Source organism: Poecilia latipinna, unplaced genomic scaffold (genome assembly GCF_001443285.1).
Source record: "Poecilia latipinna isolate Pla-1442-1.1 unplaced genomic scaffold, P_latipinna-1.0 Scaffold102, whole genome shotgun sequence".
Taxonomy (NCBI): Eukaryota; Metazoa; Chordata; class Actinopteri; order Cyprinodontiformes; family Poeciliidae; genus Poecilia; species Poecilia latipinna.
In genome coordinates, this window is record NW_015112718.1 from 110,112 (window position 1) to 136,214 (window position 26,103).

At 38.8% G+C, this 26,103-nt stretch overlaps 1 protein-coding gene across 1 annotated transcript in view; it reads left to right on the forward strand.

Annotated features, from left to right (window-relative positions):
* Window positions 1-26,103, forward strand: part of LOC106944166 (ATP-binding cassette sub-family A member 1) — a 194,754-nt gene that overhangs the window by 99,978 nt on the left and 68,673 nt on the right. The window contains exons 30-35 of the mRNA XM_015027397.1: window positions 633-760; window positions 4,214-4,312; window positions 4,501-4,690; window positions 15,103-15,197; window positions 16,254-16,359; window positions 22,670-22,744. Of these exons, the coding sequence (XP_014882883.1) occupies window positions 633-760; window positions 4,214-4,312; window positions 4,501-4,690; window positions 15,103-15,197; window positions 16,254-16,359; window positions 22,670-22,744 (693 nt within the window). The remainder of the gene's footprint in view (window positions 1-632; window positions 761-4,213; window positions 4,313-4,500; window positions 4,691-15,102; window positions 15,198-16,253; window positions 16,360-22,669; window positions 22,745-26,103) is intronic.

Sequence of the window (26,103 nt, forward strand, 5' to 3'; positions counted from 1 at the left end):
ACCAACGCAACTTGTTTACATTAAAGTAGAACATGTAAACGGTTTGCTATACTTCATCGTGAATAGCTGTTGATGATGATAAAGTATTCATATTCCCCTGCCCCCTTTTTCAAAATGTATTACAACAACAATCATGTATTTTATTGAGATTTTTTTATGACCTACCTATACTGAGATTAAATCGGAGATTGACTCCATTTACTTGTTCGGAAGTGCAACTGGGCAAACTCTTTATTTAAGGGCGTCAGAGTAATGGCTGCCAAATTCACACCACACTTTTCAGGTTTGTATTTGTGGAAAATGTTGAAAACTATGCATTACTTTTACCTTCACCACACCTTTATGCACTACTTTGTTTTGTTCTATTTCATAAAATCCAATGAAACACATGTTTTGCTTTATTACTAGTTATAAAAATTGGGGTTGTTGCTTTTGCAGGGCACTGTGTGCTTTTAATCTTTAATGCTGATTGTAAAAATTTTGGATTGATTTTATGCCGTTCGCATATGGTCATCTTGATATATCGGATTTCTCTGACTTTCTCATTATAACTCAAAAGGGTTTCGGACGGTTGCAGCGTATTGACAGTTTAATGAGGTGCTTTGACTTGAAATTTGTCACTGTCCCCCTAGGTGGTCTTGCCTGCTTTCTTCGTGTGCCTGTCTCTGATCTTCTCCTTCATCGTTCCACCATTCAGAGAATATCCGAGTCTGGAGCTGCAGCCGTGGATGTACGGTCTTCCCCAAACCACATTTTATAGGTAACAACATCTAATAGAATATCATTGGATTTTGTTTTGTTTTGTTTTCCCACCCCATACACTGAAATAATTTTCCTTCAAATTCACCAAGGAATTTTATTGGAGGTATGAACGACCTCATTTTTTTCTAGCCACAATTTTATTCCTAATGAAAATAACTTTTAACAGTGTGAGTTTGTAGCAAATTCTGTTTTACTTTGTGATTGGATCGTATTCTGTGGCCTCATGATCGAAGATATACACCACGAAGGTAAACCGTTTGGTTATCACAGACTGAAACCTAAAACTGATTTATGCATTAATCCAGATTGTACAGTTTTATGATGCCTCAACTGCATTTGATCACCTCTAGATCAAAATATAATCCTGATTTGGATTGTTCTATGGTGAACGTTGATTCATTATAGCACAGTTTATTCGTCTGTGAAGCCTTTCCTGTTTTGGAAAAACAAACACGATGCCCTAAAAAAAGGGGTCCTGCCAGAAAACTGCAGTACTTAAGCAAGACTCTTCTGGATAGATTATTTCTACTGATTCAGATTCTTTTGGATAATATTTAGTCCATATACCAACATTTTCTTGAAAATATTGTTATTGTTAATCTTGTCTAATCATCTTGGAACAAATTATTACTCTCTGCACTGTTGTCATAACATGTCTCTTACAGTAATGTTTCAGTATTTTTCATAGGACTACAAAAGCGCAACGTCTGTGGCAATATTTAACATTAAAGGCAGAAAATCAAAGTACAAAGATGCAAGAACTGTCCTCACTATGTACTGGCAGCAGATTTTGTATTGCTAAGGTCATCCGTCTGGAGGTTGTCCCGCTATTGGCTGACTTTCTACATCACAAGCATAACTGCTGACAAAGTTTTGCTCTAACTGTGTAAACAGTGCAGCAGAGTGTACCTTATTATAACTCACCATATTATCATGCAAAGAATAAATACTAATGCAAGTGTTCCTGTTTGTTGGATACGTAGAGAAAGTTCAGTTACAGACTTCGAGGGTCATTGCTGATAATTTTGTTTGTATATTTTTGAGATGCAAATACTGACGTTAGATATGTCCAACTTTCTTTCTTCATAATTATAAAATATTAAAATGCTAATTTTTTGGAACTTTTCACTGAGTTAAAAATTAAACAGTTTTTGATTTCTTTAAAAAAATTCCAATTTTATGAAGCTGTCTCGTTGAATAACTGAATGCCATACAGCTTAACATCCCATTATGCCACAGGGTTCTGAGTGCAAATAACCAAAATTCCCCTTTACCCTTTTACAAGATAAATTAGCGGCTATTTTTTTTCTCTTTTATGTAATAGAAATAGTCAGGTTTACGGCAACGTTTTCTGAATCTGCTGTTTATTGAAAATACAAAAGATACTTTAACAGCTATGTCATAAACAATAAGTAACATTCACTTAATGCTTGAAAGTGATAAACGTTTTACATAGTCCAGCTTATTGTAATTGCACACACGAGCTGACATGAATCCCTGAACAGAACCTTCGTAGACTCTAATCATGCTGCCATTAGTGTCCGACTATTATAGGTTTGTTTCTTGCCCAAGTCTCCCTCAAATGTTCTTCCCATTCTCCATGCTAGTTGCACCCTCTGCCCTTTACTTTCATGGTGCTTTGGGATTTAAAATGGTACTTCATAAAGACCGCGCTGATGGCCCTCGGCCAGCAGTGGTCACAGCTCAGCCAACCATTTGGATTAATATAGTGTTCATTGTCTCATTTAGGGGCGTCTCTGTGAAGGTCATACGGTCGTTTCCTGGCCACCAGCAAGTGGAAGTAGTCTGCTTGTAAAAGAGAGAGAGGAAAAAAAGAAAAAAGATTATGTGCAGCCATCTGTTTTGTAATTAACAATGGCTGGGTTACTGTGTTATTTAAGATAATAAAGCTACTGGATAGGTCCAAAATGAAGACTTGGGCATATACACAGGAACGGTGGAACTAATGAATGGCTCGCAGAAGGAGGAACTAAGCCGATATGAGCAGAATGTCAAATAATGGCCTGGGAGCATTTTATTCGTCTTAGATTCACATCATATTTTCTTAAAGGGGCGGTATTATGTATTTTCCAGGTATGTAGTGCCATTTTATGCCATAATCAAGAAATTATGTTGCCTTCAGTTGTTCTAAAATGGGGCACATATCAAACATGGCTTAAGTGAAATTTGACTTTGGAATTTAATGCCTTGAAATTGGACCTCTGTTGCTTTAAGAAGCTCCTGCTCTTCCAATACTCCACCTTTAGCATGTCATTGCAACATTGGCTTTCCATTAAGCCATTTACAACCGTTTTTAGGAGCGTTGAACAGAGTAGTTCAGGGATTCATTGTGAGGCGGACGCTTGGCAGAAGACTGCAGCTCCAAGGAGGAGTTTTGTGGAAGTGGGCGGTGCTTTGTGGGAGCAAGCGTTTAGGCACGCCCCCAAAGAGCTGCCGCATTATATTCAAGGATTTCTTAAACAATGCATAAAAGAATCAGAGCAAAACTTCAGGTATATTTTTGGTGAGGGAACAATTCTATTGTAGGATTACAATTAGCTGGATTTTATAGAATTGTAAAGACACAAGCTCTAAAAGCTTTAGGCTGTTCCCTAGTAGCATGCAGCACTGTTACCAAGACTATGCAATGTCTCACCATCGTATTTTTCATTTTCCATATTTTTAGGATTTCTAAGCACACAATATTAGATGTTGTACAGTTGCATGAACTTCAGTGTTCTTTTTAAGTTAGAAAACTAATCAATTTTCAAATATATTCCACATCATTTGTTACCAGAGACACAGTAAAGGTCGGCTTTCAATACAGTATATTGTAGCTAAAAGCTTGATTAAAACAGTGCCATCTACACATTTTTTTTACCTTTCTAATTCTGTTTAGGGCCCCATTGAAACTGGAGCCAATTCCATCAGAATTTTTCCTTTTTCAATTATTTTTGGGCTTACGGATCAATAGTTGCCATCATCTCCCTGCCCAAAGTTAGAACATTTCTTTACACATTTAAAAAACAATCGGGATAAACAAGTGAGGCTTCATCCTTTAGGAAAAACACACTTTCTTGGTGAGTAAGTAGAAATCTGCAAGCTTCAGTTTCACAACTAAACTTAGTGGCACTTTACTGTTCAGTGTGGCAGGTCCTTATCAATACATATTTCTTATTGTGGCAGGGAATGGTGCTTAATGAGATCTGGTTTGAACATTTTAATTTTTACTGTATTGTCAAAAATGTAAATTTAAAATATTGTTTAGTCTAAAAGTAGAAAAGATGTGATTTTTGTTTCATATATTTGTTTAATTTATAAGGTTCTTTTCAGATTTAAATGAACAGAACGGTGAGGTTTTTGCATTTGACCTGCAGACTGACTGTGGAATACAAAAACATTGTCTGTTGTAAATGTATTTTAATTTTGTATCCATTTCTAACATGCACAGCAATGACATGCCTGAAAATTTGGAGGTGTCAAAGGTGACAGAAACTTTATTGAACAACCCTGGTTTTGGGACACGTTGTATGCATGGAGATCCGATACCGTAAGTATTCTGGACTTTTTCAGCTAACAATCATAAATCAATTAAAAAAAAAAAAAGATCAGTGTCTGAGAGTTGTAAAATACCTACAATACTGATATTAACACTTTATTTATACAAATCTCACTTGTAGGGGTCTGTGGCTGTGAAAGGAATCCACATTTTAATAGTCTCTCACTATTTTCTTACAGAGGTTTACCGTGTTCGCCGACTTACTCTGATTGGTTCACTCCGTCTGTGGATCAGTCAATCACAGACATCTTCCTCAACGGGAATTGGAGCATGGCTAACCCTTCTCCTTCCTGCCAGTGCAGCACTCCAAAACGGACGATTTTGTTACCCGACTGTCCACCCGGGGCGGGAGGTCTCCCTCCGCCACAGGTTAGTCTGTCATTCTGTACAGCGGGGCTATTTCTAACAATAAATCGCTCTGTTACCCTCCGAGGTCCCTTTACCACGACAGGGCCGCTGTGTGCCGAGCAGCATAGTAAATAAGTGGCACAGAGCGACGAGGGAATGCAAGGGTCTAAATATAAGAAACGACAAATAAATCAGTGACAGTGCAGTACAATGAAAGTGCTTATCATTGAGGCATTTTTGCATGCTCTCCGAAAGTCCCAGTCAGCACCATTTTGATTCAAAGATGTAAAGGTACTTACCAACAGGAAATTTGCATCGCATTGCAAAATGGAAATCAGACTTCTGTGTTAGCTCTTTATTGTGGAACTTGCAGTCAAGCATAAAAGCGGGGACCAACTAAAAATATCATGAGATTCATTGTCGGCGACTCAACTAGTTCTATATACTTACTAAAAAAATTAACATAAAAATTCACCCTAGCGGTGTCATATACACCAACAAGTACAGTAACTTTCAAAATATGCATTAGCTTTAAGATCTTTAAAATTTTGCCACATTAAGCCCACAAACTTTAGTGTATCGCCTTGGTGTTTTATATGATATGAAGACAACAGTACATATTGGTAAAGTGGAAGCAAATCTGAAAAGTGTGGCATGGTATTTGACCCACTGACTGTTACAAACAACCAATGACCTACAGAGAGTAATTCTTCAGATGTTCGGCAAATAAAGTTAATGAGCAAACAGACATCAGGGATAAAGTTATAGCATAAACTTCATGCTTTACACCAAATACGGAGGACAATAAGCAATACACATCACTCTGAACTCATCTCTATGGTTACATGTGGTGGTGACAGTCTCACAATGTGGGAATTATTTTTCTTCAAGGAAGAAAAGTATTGAATTAGAGACATAATCAAACTTTTCTGATTTTCCTCTATAAAAAAAAAAAAAATTAAAGCCATGCATCATTTTCCTTCCGTCTCATAGATATGCACTGCATCGTGTTATTCAATCATATAAGATCTCAATCAATTTCTCTTAAAAAATGTTTCTCTGACATCTAAGCGGTATAAACACTTTGACAATGCAGTCACAACTTTAAAAAAAAAAAAGTCTAGCACACTTGTTTGACTGAATGCAGGGCCAGCCTAGACTTGGCTTTTTTTTTTTTTTTCTGCTCACGTCATACGTCCAGGGAACTTAGCAGGTTTCATCCCGCAGCAAGTCGATACCGATTCTTCATAGACCATTACTTCAACAACAGACATGGACAAAATGCAACCCGGGCAAATGCTTCACGGTCTGACCTGAAATGAAGTGATCCAAGCGGGGGATCGATGGGCAACTCTGGGACGCCGCGTCACTGCCAAGCTGCAGCCACCTGCTGGCTGAACTAATCGTGATGCGGAGAGCAAGTGGGATTTCATTTAGAGCTAAATGATTTGCACTGCTGTTGGCCAATGATGATGAGAAATCTAAAGTTTAGAGGAGGAGAGAGAGAGAAAGTAGATGGATTTTTCTTTGTAGGGTCGATCTGGTCTGTTTATGTTGGTTTTGTGGAATGTACCAGCATTGCAAGAGAACTGGATTTAAACATCTCATTGGTAACCAGAGTGAGCATTGCCTTTCTGTAATAATTTGACAATCATGCTGCAGGATAAGACGGTGTGCTACTTTTTGCATATTGTTCTACACAACTGCTTGTAAAGCCTAACAGGCATCCTTATGATGCTGAAATACCACCTGTCAAGTTTTTTTTTTTTTTTTCCCCCAATAACTTTTCACAAGCTTTAGAAAGATCTCTTAGGAAATAAGCTGTAGCCCACACAGTTTGGATTGTGTGCTGCTGGGCAGCCTTGGTATAACCGGATTTTAGAAGTGGGAAGGTGTTTCAGCAAATCCTGTTGCGCAAGGTAGGTGTGGAATTGAACGTTAAAAACTAGGAAAATGTTCCATTAAGTACGAGACAGTGGTGGTGTTTCCATATTTCTCAGGTATTTTTGTTGTTGTTTTTTTGGGGCGGGGGGTGGAGATATAATATTAAGTCTAAATGCCTTTTGATCAGGCATGACTCACCCACAGTAGGTCACAGTTTGGTTTTCTCTTAAGCTTACAACCATATGGTTATATTAGATTAGACGTAACTCCTTTGTTATTTTTGTAGAACCAATTAAACGACTATCAACAGGACATTAGACGTGCAAGAAAAGAATAAAATACCTAGAGCAATAATACATGTAATACAATGCAGATGGTATGCAGAATAATGACTGTGGTTCACGGTAGATGCAACGGATGGGGGTGGGGGGCATCTTATGTTCATTTTGTGGTTTTCTTTTCCCACCAAGTTTTCACTCTTCTGTGAAGAGCGTCATGATCAGAATGGCACAGCAGCCAGTCCAGACAACAATACAGTAAAATGTGCCGATGTAGAAACTTGTCTGAATCCTCGATGAGAGGTGAGCTGCTTTAAAAGTCTTTGAGGCATAGATGCTCATGCGTCATTTTGACCAGATTGTTTTTGTGCTGCAACATATAAAATCAAAAGAGGTTATTTTAACCTCAACTCCTCAAACCTGACTTAAAAAACCCCCCGATGCATTAATGGTGTTTGCCTGGTTGGTAAACAAAACAGATAGGTTTTCATTAGTATATTCATGAAACGGATAATTTACATAGCACCAAATTAGACTTTAACACTGAAAAAAGATTAATAAGGGCTCATATTACAGACGACATATGCACGATTCCCGTGCTCCATATATTTATTTTTGCAAATTCATAATGAATAATACATAAAGCCTTTAACGCATCCCATCCTGGCGTAACGGATGAAGATAACTTTTTCACGTCGCTGTGTTAGATCTTTATTCATTTGAAGTTCATTATGTAGAAAGTTTGCTCTAGAACATGCAGATAAAGACGAGCACCACGTCAGTGTTATTCACGTGATTTTAAAATAGATATTTGGGTTGAGTTCAACTTACAAATGAGTCGGCAACAGCCTTTGGTGTTTTGAGTTTGGATGTATAACTTCTAAGTTAAAGATTTACAAACAAACAAAAGCAAAAAAAAAAAAAAAAACGTATAATATAATAACATATACTATACATGGTCAATTAATTAAAAGTGCATACGTTTTTGCACAATTTCATCTCGTAGTACAGATATGAATGTTATTGTTGTGAGCCATACGAATGAGTATAAAATAAAATCATGATATATGCGATAGGATTAAAAAAAAACAAGAGTTGGAAAAAATGCAGACACTTTACATGAAATCAGTTCCATGGTATTTCACTCTGAATTAATTAGCTTTTTTTTTTTGTCATGTTGCAAGGACAAATGAAAAAAAAAAATTAAAAAACATTGTGAAAGACAAAAAAGTCAGTACCTTCCAACAAGCAGGAAATCTATTAATATTCCCTCAAACTGTTAATTTCACTGCTTAGTTTCACCCAATCCCCCCTTTTGCTTCCTTATATCACAATGAAGTACTGTAATGTGCTATTTCACACTTGACATGGATTTCCAATCCTTTGTCGGAGCCACGTGAGACTAAAAATGGCCGACTTCTCCGTAACAAGACCATCCAGAGCGCTTTTAAAGGAGCAGCTGTCCAGGAATCATGTTAAAGGATGATTGTTGAGCCAGTCAAACAGGAGTAGTGCCCTTTCCGTAACCTTTTCCAGCTTCTGATGTGCAATCCTAGCACATGAGAGCGTTGTTGCCATCTCGTATCCTGCTGGGCCATCAAGGTCTTTCCCTCAAATCTTTTTTTCTTATTATTATCTTGATGTATTCTTCATTCTCTTTCTGCTTTTCAGCCGAGGGAGGAAAACATTTGATGCGTCTCTGCCCGAATTTCTCTCTCATTATTCAAATGCCTGCCTCTTTGTAACTTAACAGGAGTACTGCCATTTCCCAGCATGCAATTAGTGGAAGGCAGCTTCAGTAGTCAGCCCTAGTAAAAAGGCCATTTATCAAGGCCACAACGTTCGTCTTGTTACCTCCACTTGCACTGTTCCTTATTTATTCATGGCGACTTATTTCCTCGATTTGCGATCCTGTAAAAGAGAATTAAATCGTCTCGTTTTTTTCATGGAAACAACCTTGAGGACAGTGAATTACCATCACGCAGAAGGATTATTGCCAGTCATCACACACTATGTGTGAAGGTGCTCGAAATGTCACTTTCTCTGCCCTCAATACATTCCTTTTGTAGAAAATGCAGTGCTTTACGTATTTGGCAGAGGTCAGATTTTGACACACTGTGAGCCGGCAGGCTTTCAAGGCTTGTATTTCGTCATCAGAAACTGGAAAAGATTTGTGATGGTATCTGATTTTTGGATGGTAGAGAGACCGCGATTCAGCATGATCTTATGATGAAATAGAGCTTTTTCTCTTAAGGCATTGATTCTAAGCTGTGGATAAAGCTGTGCTGCCAACTCTCCACAGTTAGATTTTTATTTCGTCTTTAACAAGCGTGATCTGTTGGGTCATATGCACAGTGTAACACACAACACCAGAATGCTCTGTCATGATGACTAACTGCTGCTTGATGAGTCATGACGAACACGGTGACAAATATACTTAATGTACAAGTTGTGCGTTATGGCTGAGTCATGATAGTTTTATTTATGATATACCAGATGATCTGGTTTTCTTTATTATTATTTCTAAGAGCCGTTGCAAGTTTAATGTCGGCAATATACAAATATTGTCCCAAGAAATGCAAGGTTTCCATCACAACTAACACTGTCGTGGTTTAATAGTTTCTAAAACCACTGTTATCAGGAATACCTTAAATCCTAGTCATTTTTTTCTCTATGGCAGGAAATGAATGGAGAGGGAGAGACGTCGCTTCCTGCGTGTTGGGATTCACTCCCGGTTGCTATGACGTTGTCGTGTTGCTGTTGTTTTATCGCTCCCTGTGTGTCAAGCCCTTAACGAGGAGTGAACTCTTGCATCAGGCACTTGCCAGGCTCATGGTGTCGTACCACAGAGTGTAGCATAAAAAACCCCGCGAGGAAGAACAAGCCAGGCTGGTTTAAAAGCAGAACATGACAGCTGCAGCTTGGGAGCACTTTGAATTCAAGCTGAATGACTGCGGTGAACCGTTTAACCTGTGTGTCATGATATGTTGCATTTGTTGCGAAGCAGCGTCGACTGCAATACAACAAATGTGGATCTGCAACCAAGGCATAATCACGCCTTGCAGATTTCCAGCTTGGAAAATAAAAAATAAACAACCTAAAACCAAAGGGCTATCTCCGTCGTACCGGAAGTCGAGAATGAATTTCTTTTAATCGACAAACAAAATATGAAAAGGCCATTGCAAAGTAGTGCACACTAAGTTTGCTTAATCGCTAAAGAGATTCTGCCCTTCAATTTCATTGACAAGCAAGCATTTCGACAAACGGCGCAAACTTTTGACGCCCCAGTACACTGTTGTAAGTTTGCACTTTTTTTTTTTTCACACAAAAGTCCTACCTGACAGTAGTGCCTGATTTTCCTTGTCTGAGTCTAATGGTGAGTATATTTTGAAGGGCAACTTTGTTTGCAGAGACTCCATAATCCATTTGTTTATTTGTTTCGCATTTGTAAAATGTTTTGTACTTTCCAGTGTTCAATTTTCTTTAGAAATGTGTTTATTGATCCTTGAGAGGCTGTGCTTGCATTATTACGCCTTTATCATTATTAATGGGGCGACATACTTTTTTGAGAAAGCGAACTAAGCTGGAGTGGTCTGAACGCACTCTTAGACTTCGCTCTGGCTTTTGGGTGCAATATGTTGAGCTTATATTCTGTATTCTGTATTACTCTTTAGCTGTTACAGTTCATTCAGTAACTGTCATGCCGCCATTGTCAAAATCCCAAGATGACTAAATGTATACACACACCATATTGCACATGTATAAAGGTACTCAAAATACATAGGAAGGTGATAAACCGTATAACTGCACTGCAAATATGTACACCATAATCCACTGTCAAGGCTTCTAAATTAATTCAAGTCCATGTCAAAGACCACCCATGAAAGTAGAGCATATCATGAGGATGTACTTCCTTTGACCTGGAATACTCTCCCGTTGAATAAATCATGACAAAGTGCACCAGCTCCACACTAGGTCTTTTTTTCTTCTTTTTATCTTTTATCCTGCCAATCCTCAGACCATGCCCTTGAGAAACTACAGAAAATAAGAGAGGGGGGGGCAATACTGGATACTACACCGCAGGAGGTAGTGTGGAAACATTGTTTCCATGGTAATGACAAGCAACAGTAAGCCCGCTATCAGTTCTGATGTATTGACTCTCGTTCATCTGTGATATTTAACCTTCACAGACGAACAGGCAGCCATGCATGCGCTGGAATTGATAAAGGCGACATATTCCCTACATTACGATTGATGTCATTATCATTTAGAAGCTGGCAGAATACTCTGCTTGGCCTCCTCATCTGTCAGGCTGCGCAGGTCGGCCATGAACTTATAATTTCTTTTGAAGATAAAGGAGATGGGTCTGCATGGTGACTAGCACTGCTTTGGCAACAACAGTGCCAAAACAGAAGACTTGTAGTAGAATATTTGCAGTGTAAGGTTAAAAGTAATTGCATCATCTCTTGCTGCTTTGAGGTCAGGTTGCAGGGATCAGGTCCTAAACATAGCAGTTAAATTCTATGTTTTTTTTGTGTGTGTGCTTTTTTTCACCTCTATAAAACTTGAGTTGGAAAATATACAGGAACCCTATAAGCCATAAACTTGTGATCTGGAGGAGTAAAGCATTTTTTCTTATTTATTCCAAGACGTGACATAAGGGGTATTGATGAAAATCCATCACCACATGTGCAAAGTCTCCAACAACGACATTGTTTTTTTTTTTTTTTTTAGAACTACATGTTTGTAATATAGTGTGTCCTTTGTCATTATGTGATAGCCACATCGGGCTAGGTTTTAAATGATTATGGGGTTGTGATCGCAGACATTCAACAAATGACATATTGACATTCATGTCTAAGAAGTAACGCTATCCCAACATGCAGTAGTACGCAATACTTGCTATAAAAGTTTGAAGGGTTTTTGCTTTTACCCAGGCTTCTCTCAGGCTTGTCAGCATCATTATTCTGTTCAGCACTTGTAAGACGGGGGACTCTACAGCTTTAAAAGTTTAATTTAAAAAAAAAAGAGTTCACAAACACAGAATTCAATTTCAGCTTTACCTCAATGGGAGCGTGGCCATAACCAGCACCAAGAACACAACTCATTCACGCATCTCTGCAGTGCTTGACTATGCCAGCTCCTTCAACGGATTTGATTACTTCTTGGTTTACATTTCCCTCACCCCGACTCGCTTCCTTGGCCGTCAAGCCACCCAGAGAACAGACGACTTAAACGGAAAGCTGAATACACAGAGCCTTGCTGACGGAAGCCCAGGTATTATCCTCACATAATGTTCCCCCTTTCAGTCTTTCTGATGGACGACGTGGACCAAGGCCAAAATAATTAGACCCACACAGTCTAAACTCATTGTGCGCACAGTGGATCGTGGAAGCTCTTACTTTAGGTTTTTTTTTTTATGTTTGTGTCTCGGTACCGTGGCTTTCAGAAAGAGAAGCATGTTTGTTCAGAGATAAGCCAAGGTTGTCGTGCCGTTCATCCACCTTATCTCTGATTCATAAGCCAGATGGGACTCTCTTCTTCCTCTGTTTTCTCTTCTTGTCTCTTCTTTGCCTTCTGATTTCAGTTATCCTCCTTGTTTTCTTCTTCACTTTTTTAAATTTGCGTTGCAGTTTTCTGCAGAACTGTGTTTTCATTTGAGTTTTGTTTTTTGCCTTTTTCAGTCCAAATTTAATTTGGCCACCAATGTTTTTTTGTATAAAATTATAGTGCCTTGCAAAAGTAATCACAAGGAGAGTGGTGCATAGCATGTTTTAAAAGCATCCTATCTGAAACAGAAGCTTATTTAGCTGGCTTTAGCAGAGGTTACTCTGAGGCATTGATGCTTCTTTGGCGCAGTCAGAAGTTTTTTGGTGGTTTCGCTCATTGGAAATTCAGAAGACAGTTGGTTATGGTGCAAAAAACATATTCTTGTTAAAACATAAGGGTTTTCTTTCTTATATGTAGGTTCATAATGGTATTTGGTGGGCAGTAAGGACAGATCATCCTATATTTTCAAACCCGTATTGTTTTAAAAGAAGACACAGTTCCAAATCAAAATCAGGCTAGATAAGATTTATGTGATGGTCTATTTCAGAAACACTGGCATTATGAATGCATTCATTTCCAAGAGTTTACTTAGTTCTGAACTGTAAGAAAAAAGTCATCACTTTAAAAACCAATTCTTGATATGTACTGATCTTTTCTATGACATTTGAGTAAGCAGTTTTGTATAATAGCTTCTGAGTCATGTCTCCTTCATGGTTTTGAAGAACTCTGGCGCATAATCTATGTAATAAATATTTTTCTTTTTCAGTTCAGTCTAATGTCGTGAAGAAATCAGTGCAAAATGTGTGTGTATGTGTTGAAAAAGGTCCCATAATGCTACAAATACACTGAAGCTTTGTGGTTGTTGTGAGAGGAGATGTGAAAGTCGAAGAGGTATAAACACTTTTTTCAAGGCGACGTAGCAATCTAGCTTTAATTGAAACGCAGTTCTATATGCCAAGTGAGAAAGATGAGTATACATCCAAGGCTAATTGGCACAGCAGTAACCGATTAAACAACATACTGTTTGAACGTAAAGCTCACTCATCAACCCCTTTTGTAACCTGGGGCATGTGGATAAATTGCGTCACAGTTGGGGGTCCAAACCCAACTTTATAAAGGACAACTCTGCTTAGTAATTAGCGTTACCTCTGCGAACAAGCTTTGCACTTGCATCTGTGGAGGCAGCGTTCATCCACTGAGCATCGCTCTGCACACGGTGCAGTTTATTCATAGCTCTGAATCGAACCCCTTCCTAATTGGATGTTTGAATGTGCCCATTCATCCACAGAGGGGCATCTAATTAAGGTCCTTTGACATTAGACACAGCTTTCTGAGTTTTTGGCAGGGGTCTCAATTTCAGCCAGGCTTCCCATAGTCAAGCTTAATCGACTATTATGATAAGAGTTGAGAGTGTGTTTCTCAGCAGTGTAAACACATGCCACCTGTTAAGTATTCTTGCTTTTTACTGCTGTTGATTTTGCCGGGGCCGGGTGAATCGTAATGCACAGGCGAGTGTTTATTTCAGCTCAGACATGTTTGATGAGCAGTCCTTCACAGGATGTGACAGCAGGTCTGAATACAAATGATTTAGGGTATGTTGTGCCAGAATTGACGAAAAATAAATATGTAAACCGATTCATAGTTCTGTTTTCAGACATTGTCCTCATTGTTCTAATCTGAAGTTTATACACATGTGTGCGCAAACGCATCATCGCCATGAATAGCTGGTTAATTTGTTCGGGGTGGAATATCTTTGCAACACACAAACATGTTTTGGATTTTTTCAAATTCACAAAAAGTAAAAAAAAAATACACATACACATAAGTTACAAGCAAAGTTTAACATTGACCTCCATTGTCTGAAAAGTTTTGGGTGTAATTTTTCTGTTGCAACACCCAGTTATGTCCAGGTTTCTACTGTCTGACCCAAACTATCACCTTTTGGTTGAAAAAAGTTGGTTAGCATGTTCAGGAACAAATGTAGGCTCAAATTTATCACGACCTGGAAACTGCTGGAGCACCACTGTCGGCGTCACCAGCTTCTTGTGCACCAACGAAATAAATAAGCTTCTGTTTTAAAATTAGAGCAGGGAGAAGGGAGTGGAAAATGACTAAGGAACCAAAAGATAAAATCAAAATAAGAAACAGCTGTAGCAGGATTCAAGACGGGAAACTGAGGGACGGAGATGAATGTACACAAGGGAGCTGAACTAAGACTCAAAGGACTACAAACCAAAAAAGATGCCTCATAGGAATGTACGAAATCAATTCAAAAGTAAAGATAACGCCCAAAAGAATAAATAAATACAGGAAAAAAACTAAGAAAGTAATCACAACAGAATGAACTAGAATGGCAAAACCCAAATGATGATGATAAAAACTGAACATAGTAAGATGTTTTTAACAATAATAATCCCAGTAATGATAAACACAAACACCTGTGGATTGTGACATGCTCTCTGAGAAGCCTGCATAAGATGACGAAAACTCTGCAGAGAGCATATTTTAGGTGATTCTTTCTTGAGGCAGCTGTAGGAAGCAGCTGTTTTTACTGCAAATACACATTGATTAAAAACACAGCTTGGCTGAATACGAGTAAAGCTGATGAAAAAGGGGTACCATGATGTTCCCTAATAACCAGATGTTCTTTTGAAAGCATGCGTAGAAAGAAAAAGGGTCTAAAATTGTTGCTTACAGTTGTTTGCTTGCTGTCTTTGACAGAGAGTACAAAACACAACAGAAACTCTGTTGGATTTAACTGGACGGAACATGACAGATTTCTTGATCAAGACTTTTGAGGACTCCGGAAAAAAAAGGTAACACATATTTATTTTATACTCTAGTAGCACCACTTTTTTTTTTTTTTCTCCCACAAACCCAGCCAAATTCCTGCATGCTGTCATTTCTCGTCTTCATGGATTTTGCAGCTGAAATGTTTTGACAAATCCTTGTGGGCCACTCTTTGATTTACTTTCCTTAACCTGTCACTCTGCTGTATGGAAACAGTTTCTGCCAACTGTCAGTGATGGAAGTGAAAGGAATTAGCTTGACGTTTGTTTAATCATGACTCCAAAGCTGTCCGCGTTTCTAGTAGTTCCTTTGCATTCTGTGTACCCTCCACGAGTATCGCCACCTCTCATAAGGATGTTTAAAAAACCTTAAATAAATCCATATTTTACATGTATATATATTAATATATATTACACTTACAGAACCTCCACCATGGTCTCTGATGATTGTCATATTGTCTGTCTATGTAGAGGCTTGACTCGGGAAGAATAATCACTTTGTTGGTGATATGGTTCTTTTTTTTTTTTTATGGCCCCATGTCGATGTGCTGTTTGGAGAGGCGCTTAACCAAGTGCAAAATAAGGCAACATCTATTGTTGGTGTGTTTATCAGGCACATCACAGTACCCTCGCATTATTTACATTGACAAATAAAGTCACATCAGGGGGACAGTGACAGATGACCATAAAGGTGTCAGATAGAGGTGATTTCGAGTGATCGGATTGTAAAACGCTGCCTCGACCTGTTCTTGTTGCAGATGGATCTAACCTCAGTTTCTTGCATTAATGTCTTTTTTTTTTTTTTTTTTTTTTTTTGCAAAATTCTGTGTCAATAAATTGTGCATATTTGTCCAAACAATACAAACTCCACTGTTGAGTTTGTGTGTACCTTTTTTAATGGAGGTGGACAAAATTGTTTTGTGATGGGAAATTTCATGACGTAAAGACAAAATTATCACCAATGCAGACGTTTGGCACGCCTGGTGTTGCTGTTGTGAATATATATATGCCTTCTTCTCCAAATGAATCAGTCTTCACTTGTTTTTTTTTTTTTGTGTGTGTTTTTTTTCTCTGTGATTGCAGGTATGGAGGCATTTCTGTGGGAGCAGTCAACTCACAAGTTCGTCTGACCGAGGCAGAGGTTGAGGATGTCTTCAGGGATTTGAAAAATCTTTTTAACTCATCTCAGGTACGTCATAAATGATTGCACCAGATTGGCTTACACAGTTGGTTTCTTTGTATCTACGCCTCATGGTTCTGAAACAGCACCGCAGTTCTGGAAAGCCAACAGTTTTTTCGTGGAGACTGGATTCTCTTTTGTAAAGGCTTATTTACAAAAAAACAAGAGCAGACTGCTTAAGTCATCTCTTTTAAAAAATAATAACAAGTCTTATCAATCTTTAATATCTCACCACATGTGTGTGTTGTCTGGATGTTTGCAGCTTGTTACAGGGACATTTTTTTTTTTTTTTTGACAACTGAAGAAAACATATGAACACTGCATCTGAAAATAACTAGAAATATTTGTTTGATCATTCTCAGAACAGTATTGGTTGGGAAACTAAAACATTTTGTTGTTCTTATAAGTATTTAGAACAAAAAACAAAACAAAACAACTAAATAGTTTGAAAACTGGCCATCATGAGTAGATGCAACCATTAGCACTGTTCTTATTTAAGGTTAAATTGCCTCTTCATACCCCCAGTTCTTTGCCCAACCTTTGCTGTCTTGCAAAACTATTCATGCCCCTTTTGCTGTTTTTATATTTTCTGTAACTGAAGAGCGACGGAGCTAAATGCAGTGCACGACTTTGAAAGAGGTCAGACTGGATCTAGCCCAGATGCAATTTTGTGATGCTTTATTCCCATACAAGAATAAAATAAAATTTAAAAATGCAAATAAAGATTTTTCCAATGATCAAAAAAGACGTGCATAATTATGTGATTTTACAAACAAAAAATTGATGCGCCTTTCAAATTGTTGGCACTCAATTCGATTTTTTTGGCGTTGTAAATCACTGTTTAGATTTGTAGTCTAGACTGTCGTGTTTTGTCTTTTGGACAACTTCATTAAACGATTGCTCAGACGTATTTTGTTAAATAGATTAGCCTATCACAAAGTTAAATTTTGCACAGAAGAAAATAACCCTACATGTAAGCTCCAAAAAGAATATGAAAAGAATAAATACATGAAATCATCCATCCATCCATCCATTTTCTGAACACCCTTGTCCCTCAGTGGGGTCGGGAGGGGTGCTGGTGCCTATCTCCAGCTAACGTTCCGGGCGAGAGGCGGGGTACATCCTGGACAGGTCGCCAGTCTGTCGCAGTACATGAAATCATATTAAGTTTTATTTATTAAAGCAATAAATAAAGAGACACGTTTCGATTCAGGACTTGGCTTTTAAATGAGTTCTTATAGGCGCAGCGACGTCTCAGCATTGACATCAAGGCTGCAGCTCTCACATTTAAACATCGCTTTCTTTTTTTAGTTTTTTTTTTTTTTTTTTTTTGCCTGTGTTGTGTTGACGGTGGCTCTTAATTTTTGTAGTGTGTAGACCTTGATGAGTTGCAGAACATTTAAAAGGAATAAGAAAGAGGGGCAAAGACTAACACTCCTCACATCTGTCTTTGAGTGTCCATGGCAACAGACCACAGCTGTGTGGTACTTTAAATAGACCAAGAAGTTAAGAAGCTTCATGTTTAAAACAATTCATGCTCAGAATCCTTTAAGGTCTTTAACTCGCACATGGTTTTTATGTCGTTTGTATTTATAATCTTAAACTCAGTCAGTTTAGCTCATGTGAATAGTTTTATCGTCAAGCTAAAGTATTTATGGCCTCGGGGGCAGTTTTTCTAGAACTCCATGCCAAGCCCAGTTGTCTCCCTCTTTTTTTTTTTTTAATTTTCTCTCTTTGTTCGTCTCCCGCAAATAAACTCATTAACATTTCAAATTTGTGGACATTCTAACTACTCTAAGATCAGCAGGCTGCTTTGGCTTCGGGCAACCCCAGCATCATCCTCGCCCGTGTTTACCCCCCTGCGTCTCCGGGATCTCGATGCTAATGTGACTTTAATTTGAGCAGCAGAAATGATGTAGCCCTTAATGGCTGGGCATTAACTGTCCTAGCATTGCTGTCCTTGATATAAAAAACAAAACAAAACAAAACAAAAAAAAAAAACATGTAACACTGTCCTTGGGAAATGTCTGGCTTTCTGCTGCTTCTTGGCAGGTTTGCAATGTGAAACGGTAACTGGAAGTAGCACTTTTTTTTTTTTTTTTTTTATTGTACTTTGTCAGTTCCGACTGGGAAGTGGGCATTTAAATTTTGGCTTAATTGCATTTTCTGTATCCAGCAGGTAGAAATGGAATTATGTGCAGCGGGATGCATTGGGAACAGTAAGAAACAGAAACCCTAAGTGCTGAAAATTTCATAATTAGGCCAAGAAGGGAAAAAAAAAAAAAGCACACACAGTATTTGGATGATGTGAGAGTGCGACTGTTTCCTGAAATGCTTCTGTAAACCGTTGAAGGAAGTTTTCCTCACTGAATCTGTTCATTTAATAATCTTTGAGTCCTTTCTACCTGTTTATGTCTGCTTATTTATATATCTGCTTACTGTAGCTTTATTTCTGTATATAGGAGGAAATAATAGATGACCAGGTGGTTTTAAATGCTACCCTAGACATGAACGGACAATTTGGACCAGGTGTTTTCAACTCCAGTCCTCGTTGAGCCACTGTCACAACGGGCTTTTGGTTACCAATATGTGGAATGAGAATGTATGAAAAAATTTGAACGCCATTTGCTGAGTAAGGGGACAACTGCAACGTAAACACACACACACATGAAAACTGCCAAACAGGCAATTTGACCAGTGAAACGGTCAAAAAGACTTCCCTCGCACACTTCAGCGGTGTGTCGTGAACCCCGGCACTGACTGGGGTCTTCGGGCCAAACTAGCCTTGTCATTGTTGTTGAGCAGGAAGGAGTTTGTCGAGGATTAGACTCAGGCAGCTACTGGCCCACTTCTCATCTTGTTTCAGTTGCCGCTAATCCTCGGGAATTCTCCCAACTGGAGCCTCTTCTTTCCTGCTTGGCACGATTCATCCCAGAGTGGAGAGAAAAAGCGAAACACACACACACAAAAAGAAGATTTCCTTTGGTTGTTGCTGTGGGATGCATCACAGACAAGCGTAGGAGTCTTGTTCTCGGCCCTGTGCATGAATAGACTTGGAACAGAGAGAATGTTATTCAACAAATATTTCTGTCAGCAGAGATTTCGGAGCTCTTCCCTTGTCCCCCTTTCATTCCCCCCTACCCCTCCCCCCACAACACTGATATAGAAGAAGATGATGAGTTCATGCTGCCTTACTGAAATGATGTGTAAACATTTTGTTAAGCCATGCAAGCAGAATGATTCGAAAGGAGGACAAGAAATGCTCTGAATAGACAAAGTATTGCACTTCTGAGAATGCCACTGTGCGTTATAGGTTTTTGAGACTGAATGATTGTAGAATGGAGAGAAATAAGCCCCTTGTAACTGTCTCTGGAGCTGGAGATGTCTCTTTGTTGTCCACTGCTCTCCTTTCCATTGCCGCCGTGTCAGTGCAGACAAGAATTTGCACCTGAGCACACTCCTGCATTCTTGGGATGTCTTTCTTGATTTCTCTCCTCTTATTTTTTTCCCACCTCCCACCTCCCACACCAGTTGTCACTGACACTTTACCTTCTCAGACTTCTCTGATGCTGCATACACTTCCCCCCTGCAACCCACCGACACACGCACGCACACAACCTCTTTTTCCCCGCTCCTTTCGTTTGCTTCTGATGGTCCAACAGGAGGTCCATTTGCATTTATATCACACATGTAATGTCTTCAGCACTCTCGCGGCTGGGCTCAGCAGCGTGGTGTCAGCATGCCACTTCTGAAAATCGGACGCCCATCATCTCGCGCCCTCATCTCAAGGCTCATTTCACATGATGGGCAAGTGGAGGGCAGCAGCTTTTAATGCAACCTGTCCGGTCTGCTCTCCCTCCAACATTTGCATCTCCTCACCACTTTGAAAAGTGTTTATTATCCTATTTAATTGTCTTTCTTGCATGATTGATTACATGAGGTCATTAAACAGTTGTAGCGCTCTGTAAAATAACTCATTGCCTTTCAACGTATTCACGTTTTTTTGTGACATTGCAACCGCTAATTCCAGTGTGTTTCATTTGAATTTTCTCTTTTATGGTAAAACAGAGGAGAACGTAAATATGACGTGGAACAAAAACTGAATAGGGTTTTCAAAATTCTGTACAAATAAAAACCTAAAAATTGTGATCTGTATATTCTTTAGCCCCCTTAGTTAAATACTTTATTGAACAACCATTTGCTGCAAATACACATAGAAGGCCTTTTACCGGCTTTGCACTTATAGGGGCTGAAATTTTTGCCCATTCTTCTTTGGAAAGTGAACATGACTTTCAAATCTGGCCACAAATTTGACTATAACTGGGATATTCTACTACGTGAATACGGTTAGATCTAAATCCTTTCACTGAATATGAAATGTACACCTATCAATATGACGCACTGAAGTGCTCTTAATTTGGATTCCCTTTAATAATTGTCCTAGGGAGTCATGTTGCCTCCTCTGTTGTTGGTCTCTCCATCTCCTAAGTTGTCTTAGACTGTTGGCTGTTTTACTGAGTAATACTCCTCTGTCCCAACTTGTCATTTGGGTTGACAGCCACTTCATGGTTGTGTTACAGCAGTGTTTCTCAATTCCGGTCCTCACGCCCCCCTGCCCTGCATGTTTTAGGTGTTTCCCTTCTGCCGCACACCTGGATTGAATCTTTGGATGATTAACAGGCTTCTGCAGTACTTGATGGCTGCAGAAGATGTCATGCAATCATTTGAATCAGCTGTTCTGGTATAGAGGCACATCCAAAACATGCACAGCAGGGGGGGCTGAGGACTGGAATTGAGAAGCACTGGGTTACAGTTTGCCTAACTCTTTCCATGGTCAGATGATAGATTGAGCAGTGTGCTTCAGATGTTCAAAACTATTATTTTGTAAATATAACCTTCTCCACAACTGTATTCTTGACAGTTTTGCTGTTTTTTTTTTCTGAATCCTCATAATGCATTGTTTTCCTTATGTTCTCTAACAAATAGCAGGTGTTATCCTCCCAGTGGCTTTTCGACAATATTCTCAGAGAATCCACATTGTGCTATCACCCATCAAGCAGATGAAAGCATATGACTTTTTCTCCACAGTGACAAATACCACTGACTCTGGCCCCAATAACTGTATATGAGCAATGAAAACAAACAATTGGACTTAAATTATGGATGATTCACCTCCAGTGACATGAAAGCAGTCTGATAATTTTCACCTGGTATGCAAGGACTAGAGATGCCCACCCACTTGTGTGCCTTGGACAGTTGATTTTCACGGATGTTTCGATATTAATCTGGAGGCTGAATCCATTCTGCCGGACACTTGAATTACAAGCACTACTTCAGCCAAAGTTTTGAAATCAGGGAACATTTCTCCAACTAAAGTGATCAGAAGTCGGCAAGACTCCCTGAACGAGGAGTTTTCTGATACTACTAGCCCTCACCTTAGTGAGTGGAAATCTTGCAGCATGCAATCTTTCTTACCTCTTTGTTTTAGCTGCAACTGTAACCTTAATGTGGTCACAGACGTATTCCAAAGTCTCCATAACTCCTTAATGTGCTGTCAGCTCCCGGATAGTGAGATCCATTGAGTGTGGCTTCCAGGTTAGAGATGGTACTTGGATGATGCGATGGGAATCATTTTTTGTTTCAATTTAGTTACCTGCACTGTGCGGAAAGTTGAAAATGTCCATTTATCTTCACCAAGTGGTCAGGAGTGTGATTATGTCAAAACAGATGTCCAATAAACATCCACTTTACACATCCAATGTTCTACTATCCAATGGACTGTATTTTCTAATTTACATGAGTTTTATAAGCAATCTACTGCACTGGATTTTAGTTGGGTGTGATTGAAGTTAAAGGGGGTTGACTACAAATGCACATAAAACTTCTTTTTTTCAATTGAAAGTCAATATTTTCCTTCCACCCCACAACTTAGTGTTTGTCTATTTCATAAAATTCCAATAAAACAATGAGGTTGTAATGTGACAATATGGTACGAGTTCAATGGGTTGGACTACATTTGCGAGGCAGCGTTTGGTAATAGTGACACTCATTTTAATTATTTTGCATAACAAATCCAGAAATGTCAAAAAAGGAGAGAAAAAAAAGCAATCAGAAATATGGTGGGCATATTTTATTTCCCCTGAAGCCTGAGTAAAATAAGTGGCTCAGTACTCCCTAATGCTCTCCAGAAGACTTAATTCTTGTCTCCCCTCTGCTTCACACTTTGCATTTCAAAGAGCACTGGTGCTTTTCTAAGGGTATCCAATTAAGTTTCGTCTCAGGATTGTTTTTCTCTTGTTTTCTCCCCCGTCTTTATTAGGATAACGTCACCGATCAGACCCTGCAGAGAGCCGAGGCGGTGCTGAAGAAGCTTGGAACCAGGGACAATGTCAAGGTATCGTATTAACACTCTGAGGCCATTGCGTCAAATTAAAGAGGATGAAAGTGTGACGGCGGGAGAGGTGAAAATTAGTGTGGTGCATTTGGGGCTTTTTGGGGGGAACTGTGGTGATTAAAAGGGAATGGAGCACACAGGCAAGAAAACGCTATTGCAACATTTTATTCAAATGAAACTGTCATAAATTGTGATGTCGTAAGTAATAGTTGAGCATCTTCTCGGACTGCAAAATGACTTCTCCTCCCACTTAGCCGAAGTCGCCCTGATGCAGGGCAATTCTGGGAAAAAAGCTGTCAGAATGAAGACTTGAGACTGATGTGGGGGTTTACCTCCAATTGGGACATCGATTCTGAACATGCAGCCGGAGCTACATAGAAGTGGTTTAGAGTTTGAGAGCAACCATAATTGATTAAAAGGAACATAAAGGCAGTATGTTATAAATGTTAACGTCTTAGATTTTTACATCACAAAAAAAAAAACACACAAAAATGAAGATAGTTTCATGAAAGTGTCAGCAATTGAGACAGAGTGGCTCAAATAATGAACAAAGTCCATATTAAATTGCACTAAAATAACCCATCTTTGATGTTTTTTGAATATCCTTAAGCAGAACTGACAAAAAAAAAAAAGAAAAAAAAATCAAGTCTGTTCAAATTCAGTAAATTTGTTTTAAATTATGAAATTATGTTGAATCCCCCCTACAAACATCAAACACTTCTCTTACTGGGAATTTCTCTCCTCCTTGGAATTCTTTGATGCCCTTTAATTTTTCTAAAAAGTACAAATTCTAACAGGATTTTTCCACTCTGCTTGTCAAAACTACGCATTTAGTAGACGAGCCTCGTGCTCTCAAACCCCGTCTGTCTTGAATGAACGATTGATGTTTTGGAGAGGTTTGCTGATAAAATGGCAGATATTTTTCCTGAGATAAAGCGAGGCAGAGTGCACACCTGTGCGTGTGTCTGCGTGTGCTAATTCCTTCACAGGCTCCTTTGTGATGGCGCGTTGTGTTAGGCTGGCACTCAGACACCATCCACTCTTAATTATCGCTGAACTACCAGCGGGGAGTCTTCTCTCACACCCACTTTCTTTCATCCTCTTTTTTTTCTTCTTCTTCTTCTTCTTCAGCTCCCCAGCAACCAAAGGCTCAGAGAATCACATGAAAAAGAATGTGTTAAAAATATTTTTGCTTCACGGCTCGCGCTCTGTGTCGCATCAGGATTTTACTGTGAGATGACTGATGCCCAATTAATAAAATAATATATTATATACGTTTCTAATTGCAATTGGTTATTTTTGATGGTCCGTACTTCCTCCAACAAGCTCAGAATGTCATTTGAACTCCTTTCTTTTAGAAAAAAAAAAGCAAAAACACTTGGTTGAGCAGTGGTCTTGAAGCACAAAACTACAGCACAAAACATTAGAGGAGTGTCCCACGGTACCAGTGTTTTATTATAGATCATAGCAACAACAAATGCTCATAATATATTTCACCTGCTTCTTTATGGCCATTATAGTTTAAGACAAATTATCTGGTTTATTTATTAGGCAGTCATACCTGTTGAATTCTTGACCAATCACATAGGGGCATCTGGCTGTGTGTGGTAAAATAAGTCGTAATGAAGTTGAAACCGTTTAACAATATGAGGAAGAAAGACTGATTTAAGTAGCTTTAAAGGCAGCATGGTTATCGTTACCACATGGGCTGGTCTGAATATTTTAGAAACTGCTAACATGCTGGGATCTCTATGCATTACCAAGTTAATAGAGAATATTCTAAAAAAAAGAGAAAATAAAATGTCCAGTAACTTGGAATTGCACTGACGAAAAAAATTATTTTAAAATCAGAGTTTAGAGGAGAATAGGCGGAATGGTTCGAGAATGTGGAGGGGTAATTGTAGCTATGCAAACCTGCTACACAGAATACAAGCTCTGAATCAATGGAGTGGGCTACAGTGGCAGAAGACCACACCAGATGCAACTCATGTTAGCTAAGAAATAAAAGCTATAATTCACACAGACTGAACTACGTGAATTAAGCAGCAGTCTACAGTCACAGCAGTCTAAAAGAATTATCAAGTTTGTTGGTAAAGGTGACGGCTTACAACCAAGCTAGCTGATTCACTTGCTAGCATTGGCTTCTCGGACTCCAACTGAAAATCTAACAAGTAGAGAAATTGTACTTTTGTCATTCCATACTCTACAAGAAAATTACATTGATTTAAGAAGTCTTTCTTAATTTAAGCATTCTCCTCATTTATTGAAGATGAAAAGGGTACAGATGAGCCTAAAGCTTTAAGTTTAACTTGTATCATAGCACAATCTCGGCCTAACTTTGAGTTTTTGTTTGCAGTGGGAAAATAAATCCCATTTAATAAAATATTTATTTTTAAAACAATCAGCAGTACAATGATTGGGCTACTCAGTTTGAGTCTCATCTTGGTTGCACCATCGGGTCTTATGCTTGACATCTCTCCCTTATGGAGAGATAAGGGCTGTCGGGGAGACTTGTTCCTTTTCTCTTAACAATGAGCCTGAGAGAGTTTCCTTTCCACTCTCCTCATCTGTTAAACTGAACCATAACTGGATGCTCTGAGCTTACAATGATCCAAAACATAATAGTAAATTTACCAAGGACTGTCTCAGCTCAGACCATGATCTTGTCCAGATCCTATTGGGTGATTAAAATGGGTTGTCCATTCAAGAAATTCCTAAAACATCTCCCACTTGAAGTGAGTAGTGGGGTAACCTTTAAAAGACAGGTTAGATGGCTATAAGAAGCGTCGCTGAGGTTCTGACAGCCAAACGGGGTAACATAAACTTTTAGGGGGCAAATAGTAAATGGTAAGTGGCTTGTACTTGGATAGCACTTTATCAAGTCAAGAGGACCCCAAAGTGTTTCACACTACATTCTGTAATTCACGCATTCACATAAACTCACGCTGGTGGTGGAAAGCTTCACTTTCTCTCATCTATAAAATACTTTTTATATATCTTTTGCTTAGAGAGTAGTAGAGGCTGTTTTTTTTTTCTTTTCCTTTTTAGGTCATTTGATATAACTTTTTTGTCAGATAGAAAAAATATACTTAAAATGTGAACAATACAAAGAACTGAAAATGGTGTTCTAGTTTTCTCACAATTGTAGGTGTCAGAAATTGTACTGGGCTATAAGCCGCAGATATCTCTGCCACTCTAGGTTTTCCACAACGATGCAGCAGCAGCAGAGGGGAGTGGACACCCAAAATTTGAGTCATAACAGGTCAATTGAATATCACATTTATTACGGTTGAAAAAGAAAAAGTTGCCAAGTTTAGATTTAATTGACCTTATTACGGTAATTTCCGAACAGTAAAAGT